This window comes from Diaphorina citri, unplaced genomic scaffold, assembly GCF_000475195.1.
Source record: "Diaphorina citri unplaced genomic scaffold, Diaci psyllid genome assembly version 1.1 scaffold639, whole genome shotgun sequence".
NCBI lineage: Eukaryota > Metazoa > Arthropoda > Insecta > Hemiptera > Psyllidae > Diaphorina > Diaphorina citri.
The window spans coordinates 48,579-55,118 of record NW_007378072.1 but is presented as its reverse complement, the minus strand read 5'-3'; the positions used below and the strand labels follow the sequence as shown (position 1 = coordinate 55,118).

The window sequence follows — 6,540 nt, the reverse complement described above, 5'->3', positions numbered from 1 at the left end:
TGCTAATATTCTCCTATCCTGTCTTTCTTCTCTCTTCGATTTCGGAACGATAAGACCATAGCAGTTACAGTTCCCTCTGTCAAATCTCTTCAGGTACTTACCGACTTTTGATGTCTCCACAGCCCCATACTTCCACACTATACAGAGGGTAAGGTGCACCCAAGTTTTCCAGCATTGACTCAATTTTCCCCATCTCAGGGTGGATTTCAACAATGACTTAATGAGAGATTTCACTAATGGGAGAATTTTTAACCATCCAAAAAGGAGTTTTTAATGGTCCAAACAGGAATTTTAAAAAACTCCTCCTTTTTGGATCACTAAAAACTCCTTTTCCGTTGGCACCTACTGTGATGATAAAGGCTGCCATTCGCTAGAAATGTAAAACAAAAACAGATGATAATAGAAAGAGGGTCCTGAGATAGATGATAAGAGAAGATAGACAGTTGGATTGAGGAGATAGCTGATAAGGGACAGTTAGGTCCGGCAAGAGGCATCCGGTGTAGATAAGAGACTGGAGGGACAACTATGTCCAAGTCAGGACTGTCAAAGTCATGGCGCTGGTGGCCCGGGGTTTAACGAAATTAAAATCCTACTTGCCAGCTCTTGATCTCCAGTTGTGTTTCTCTGGGAAGAAAAGGAACGGGGGTTTCGTTTTGGCTGTTTCATAGGTCGTATAGTCTCCCCAATATGCCCCCTAAGGTAGAATTGGGGCCCCAATATGCCCCAAAGAAATAATTATGTCCAAGTCAGGACTGTCAAAGTCATGGCGCTGGTGGCCCGGGGTTTAACGAAATTAAAATCCTACGCATGAGACCTTGCTTAGACTGCGGGAGTAAAGGGACTTTTCAGTCTCATTCTGGCAGTATAAGCAGGGTATATTCTATTCTATTCTATAATTTTTGGATGATTAAAAACTCCTTTTTGGATTATTAAAAACTCTTTTTTACTTTTTAGATCATTAAAAATCTTCCATTAGTGAAATCTCTCATTAAGTCATTAGTGAAACCGGCCATCATTCTTGATTGACTCAATTCTCATTATTTCCTGTCTCAACTCCGATCGCCGCCATCCACATAGTTGGTGCGGCCCGCCAATTCCAGCAAGTACCGGTCCGGGTGGTCCATCCACTCTTTGGCGGACAGTTTGACACAGCGCTGCTTCTCTGCCTGTTTGACTTGCCAGCTCTTGATCTCCAGTTGTGTTTCTCTGGGAAGAAAAGGAACGGGGGTTTCGTTTTGGCTGTTTCATAGGTCGTATAGTCTCTTCACCAATATGTCCCTTAAGGTAGAAACACATTTCCACCACATCACCTCACGTCACGTGATGGTGTGTTTCTGCTCACAGCAATCACAAATGAATGTAACACATCTGATTGCTTTGCCGTGGAAGCCAGCAAATGATATAGTGGGTAATGAAACGTGATGGTGTGTTTCTGCTCACAGCAATCACAAATGAATGTAACACATCTGATTGCTTTGCCGTGGAAGCCAGCAAATGATATAGTAGGTAATGAATGGGTACGTATGCACATAATATTAATGTGGGTACGTATGCACGTAATATTGATGTGATTTTCCAATTATTTTTAGCCTAAAGATACCACTTGCTAAAGAGGGTAGCGCGCAAGCCTTGTAAGCGCTAGGCAGCGGGTTCGATTCCCACCCGGGACAAACTTTATCCTAAACAGATACCTAAGGTTCGTTCTCGGAACTGCTAATATTCTCCTATTCCGTCTTTCTTCTCTCTTCGATTAATCAAATTTCGGAGTCGGCGCAAGGCGCATAATTTACGCAAAATCAGCGCAAGTTGTGCGTATGTTTGCGAAAATTCTAAACATGTACAGTCGAACCTGTCTGGGAAAAAAATTGCCGGTCTCTTGGATCCCATTTGGACAGGTTCGACTGAATTTACATACGAGTATGTAGGTACCATCTAATTCAATTTATCATACTACCTAGTTTTTATTTAAACTAGGTACTCTTCTAGGCTTAAGTTTTGGTTTCTTGTTTCTCAATTTGTATAGTATAATTTTATTGATGAATTTATTTTCTTATTATAAATATAATATTTAAGTTAAGTTGCAAGCAAAATCATCTTGTTGTCATTCATTTTCTTCTTTTTTAATCCGTGGCCGAGTGGGTATCACACTAGGCTTGCACGCAGGAGGCCCGGGTTCGATTCCCGGCGGGGCCGAGGTTTTTTTTTCGGCTCTGTGCTTGGAGTTCGGGGTGCACTGAGCCTCGTGAGGACAATTGAGTAGCTGCTTTAATCGAGTAGCGACCAGTGGCGGCATTACCAATGTAAAAAGATTATTGAAATATGGAAATTGATTGCAAAGGAGGCACTTAGTAATGTTGTGATATCCACAAAAGTCGTGAAAAAGCTCTGCTTTACCAGAAAGAATTTGAGCAGTAGGTATCTTAGAAAGGGAATCCAAGTAAGTACAAACTGCCTCGGTGACGTAGAGCTCAAAACGCTCGCCTGGTAAACAGGTGGGGGTGGGTTCGATCCCAGCTGAGGCATGCAATTTTATCCTCATTTATTTGAGAATCTGACTACATAAAATAATGGACCTCTAAGGGTTAGGTGGGAGAGAAAGCGTTATTATTATTATTATTATTTTTTTTCTTTAAGATGAGTGTTTGACCATCGTTTTTATTTCGCACCAATGAAACAACTGCTACGTTAGACTCATGTGGTCTCCGTCGTAGCATGCCCATCCCGTAGTATGTCCCTCATCAGATGGGTGATGAGGGACATTCAGGTGCTAGGTCAACATGACAACACCAGAAAGTAACTCGGTGAAATATCTGCAATCGAAAAACGTGTGCAAATTTTTTTACCTTCTAGAAAGTATTGCAATCGGTCCAAATTTTTGATGGTAGGACTCGAACCCAAGATCGTCTACATGGCAAGCAAGCGCGCGTTACCACTGGGCCAACCGTGTGCCCCCAGAGTAACCCGTTGAATATTGGGAATCACGAGTCCAAGTTTTTGTCGATGGTGGGCATCGAACCCGGGACCTGCTGCATATGACTGGGCTAACCGTTGGCACGGGGGAAAAAGTTTTTTTTTTTTTTTTTTTTTTTTTTTTTTTTAAAGATAAGTGTTTGACCACCGTTTTTATTTCGCACCAATGAAACAACTGCTACATCAGACTCATGTGGTCTCCGTCTTAGCATGCCCATCCCGTAGTATGTCCCTCATCAGATGGGTGATGAGCTGATGAGGGACATTCAGGTGCTATGTAGGTCAACATGACAACACCAGAAAGTAACTCGTTGAAATATCTGCAATCGAAAAACGTGTGCAATTTTTTTTTACCTTCTATTACTAATGTATAGCGGAGCTATACTAGTAATGAGAAAGTATTGCATTCGGTCCAAATTTTTGATGGTAGGACTCGAACTCAAGACCGTCTGCATGGCAAGCAAGCGCGCGTTACCACTGGGCCAACCGTGCCCCCAGAGTAACCCGTTGAATATTGGGAATTTGGGAATCACAAGAGTCCAAGTTTTTGTCGATGGTGGGCATCGAACCCGGGACCTGCTGCATACGACTGGGCATCTACTGTGATGATAAAGGCTGTCATTCGCTAGAAATGTAAAACAAAAACAGATGATAATAGAAAGAGGGTCCTGAGATAGATGATAAGAGAAGATAGACAGTTGGATTGAGGAGATAGCTGATAAGGGACAGTTAGGTCCGGCAAGAGGCATCCGGTGTAGATAAGAGACTGGAGGGACAACTATGTCCAAGTCAGGACTGTCAAAGTCATGGCGGATTTTATCCTGATGGGATAATGTTTGTTCTCGGAACGGAAAAAATCGGTCGTCCAAAACCGGTGTGTGTGCAACGGGCCTAAGAATTTAGAGTTCAGAATTTTAGATGATAGTTTCGCCAACATAACATTGTACCGTTGTAGACCCCGACTCACCAAGTGCTACGCCAGGCGAGGAAAACGGGGTGAAAAAAGCTGAAGATCCCAGCTCAAGTCCAGGTAAAATAATGGCCACGCTCTTGTCTTCTGGGTGTTCAAGTTATACTAACCCTTACGTATTCTTGAGAGTTCATTGCAACGGTCGTTACATTAATTAGACTTACTTTATCATGGACACTCGTTGCTTTAAGTTGAAAGTCCAGAAGAGGTTAGGTAGTAGTAGTAATAATAATAGTGCTTATTTATACTGCTCGCATAGGACTGAAAAGTCCCTTTACTCCAGCAGTAGGCTACTACTATTATTGTGGTCAAATTCTCAAATTATATTGAGGATAAAATTCCACACCTCGGCTGGGATTGAACCCACGCCCTCCTGTTTACCAGGCGAGCGCCTTGACCACTACACCACCGAGGTAGGTATATATCACATTTTGCTTTTGACTACTTGCTACTTGCCTACTTGCTTATATCACATTTTGCTCGCAAAGTTCTAACATCTAACTAATCGAAATCAATGAAATCATATTTATTATTATGATCTCGTACTTAGAGATTGAATTTGGTGTAGTTTTGACATCTCCACTAATGTTAGAAGAGCCAGACTCCCAGACTGTAGAGGTGTGTCCAAACATAGTCAACCGTGGATCGATGTGATAAATTCAGATCGATCAACGGCCGTCGAATTCGTGTGGACACACCTTAAAATCAAAGACCTAGATGTCCCAATTGCTAAATATACAAAAAGTGACATAAGCAGTACGGTTAAAGTAATGTTGGGGATAGACTACTTCCTACTACATTATCAATTTTCACTTTTCCCCCCAAGGACAATCATTTTTTTTTTTTTTTAAAGATGAGTGTTCCACCGCCGTTTTTATTTCGTAGCAATGGAACAACTGCTACATTAGACGCTTGTGGCCTGTGTCGTAGCATGGCCATCCCGTAGTATTATGCCTCTCATCAGATGGGCGAGAAGAGACACAATACTTCCCATTTAGGTGCTGGGTCAACACGAGAACACCAGAAAGTAACCCGTTGAAATATTTGCAATCGAGAAACGAGTACAAATTTTTGTCGATGGTGGGATTCGAACCCGGGACCTTCTGCATGGCAAGCAAGCGCGTTACCACTGGACCAACCGTGCCCCGCAAAACCGTAGGTATCTAGATGCGTGACCACTAATGATCTGATTCAAGTAGTTATCCAGCGGCAGAATAGAAAGAAAGCGGCACCAGTTCCCCATACATCACTGAAGTTAAGCAACGTTGCGCGTGGTTAGTATCCGGATGAGTAACCATCTGAGCAATATAGCGTACGACTGGCTTTTCCCGGCTCCTCTCCTTTTGATATCGAATTGTTTGGCCCGCGCGAATGGTTATTTTGGTCAGTCCTGTTCTGGGATAATCTGGGATTGCATTATCTAAAATCCGATGGTAGAACTCTATGAATCCTAGGATTATTTTGGGTTCGTGCAATCCGGATTCTAGCGGGGTAAGGATAATTTGGTTATTTAGGGGAGTATCTAGATGCGTGACCACTAATGATCTGATTCAAGTTGAATGGCTAAGAGGCAGAGTGGACCAAATCCAAAAAAAAAGCGTTTTGAGATAAATGGAGTCAAAGTTTAGGACTAGTCAAAGTTTAAATAGAGATGGGCATTTTGTTTTTGATCTCATTTCAATACAACACAAAAGTGAAGTTCGCAACTAATATAGAAAATAGATCTTTTCACCCTCTTTCCCCTGACACAAATAACTCAGAAAGTCGATTTTTGGACTTAGTCCGCTCTGCCTTTTACCCATTCAAGTTATCCAGCGGCAGAATAGAAAGAAAGCGGCACCAGGTTCCCCATACATCACTGAAGTTAAGCAACGTTGCGCGTGGTTAGTATCCGGATGAGTAACCATCTGAGCAATATAGCGTACGACTGGCTTTTCCCGGCTCCTCTCCTTTTGATATCGAATAGTTTGGCCCGCGCGAATGATTATTTTGGTCAGTCCTGTTCTGGGATAATCTGGGATTGCATTATCTAAAATCCGATGGTAGCTTTGTAGTTTATAGCATGAGACAGATCAGTTCTGCAGAAGCCATCCAAGAGGTAAGTCGATTTTCCTGAGTTTTTAAAACCCAGCCTAGTTAGTTTGGAGGGTAGAGCGTCTGCTTTGTAAGTGCTAGATCGCGAGTTCGATTCCCGCCCGTGCTAACTTTTCGAGCTAACTAGGCTGGCTCCCAATTTTACGCCATTGTTCAAACAGTCATAGCCAGAGACCATGTGGAGTTAGTTTGGAGGGTAGCACGTCTGCCTTGCAAGCGCTAGGTCCTGGATTCGATTCCTTCCCGGGGCGGACTATATCCCAAACAGATAAGGTTCGTTCTCGGAACGACTGACTTTTTCCTATCCTGTCCTTCTCTCTTCGCTTTCGCGGGACGATAAGACCTTAGCAGTTACAGTTCCCTCTATCCTCTATCAAACCTCTTTAACAAAAAAAAAACTACAGGAGTACAGGAGGCTGTAATTCCAATCACTCAAAGACTCGTGGGGGGGAGCCGAATCACCTCGCGTTGTAATTTCCATTATGACACGGTGTGTGTGGGGACGG

At 42.9% G+C, this 6,540-nt stretch overlaps 1 protein-coding gene across 1 annotated transcript in view; it reads right to left on the bottom strand.

Annotated features, from left to right (window-relative positions):
• Positions 1-901: 901 nt before the first annotated feature.
• The window catches only part of LOC103510742, a 27,185-nt gene continuing 21,546 nt past the window's right edge, over positions 902-6,540 (bottom strand). The window contains exon 9 of the mRNA XM_008475429.3: positions 902-1,206. Within this exon, the coding sequence (XP_008473651.1) occupies positions 1,050-1,206 (157 nt within the window). The 3' untranslated portion in view covers positions 902-1,049. The remainder of the gene's footprint in view (positions 1,207-6,540) is intronic.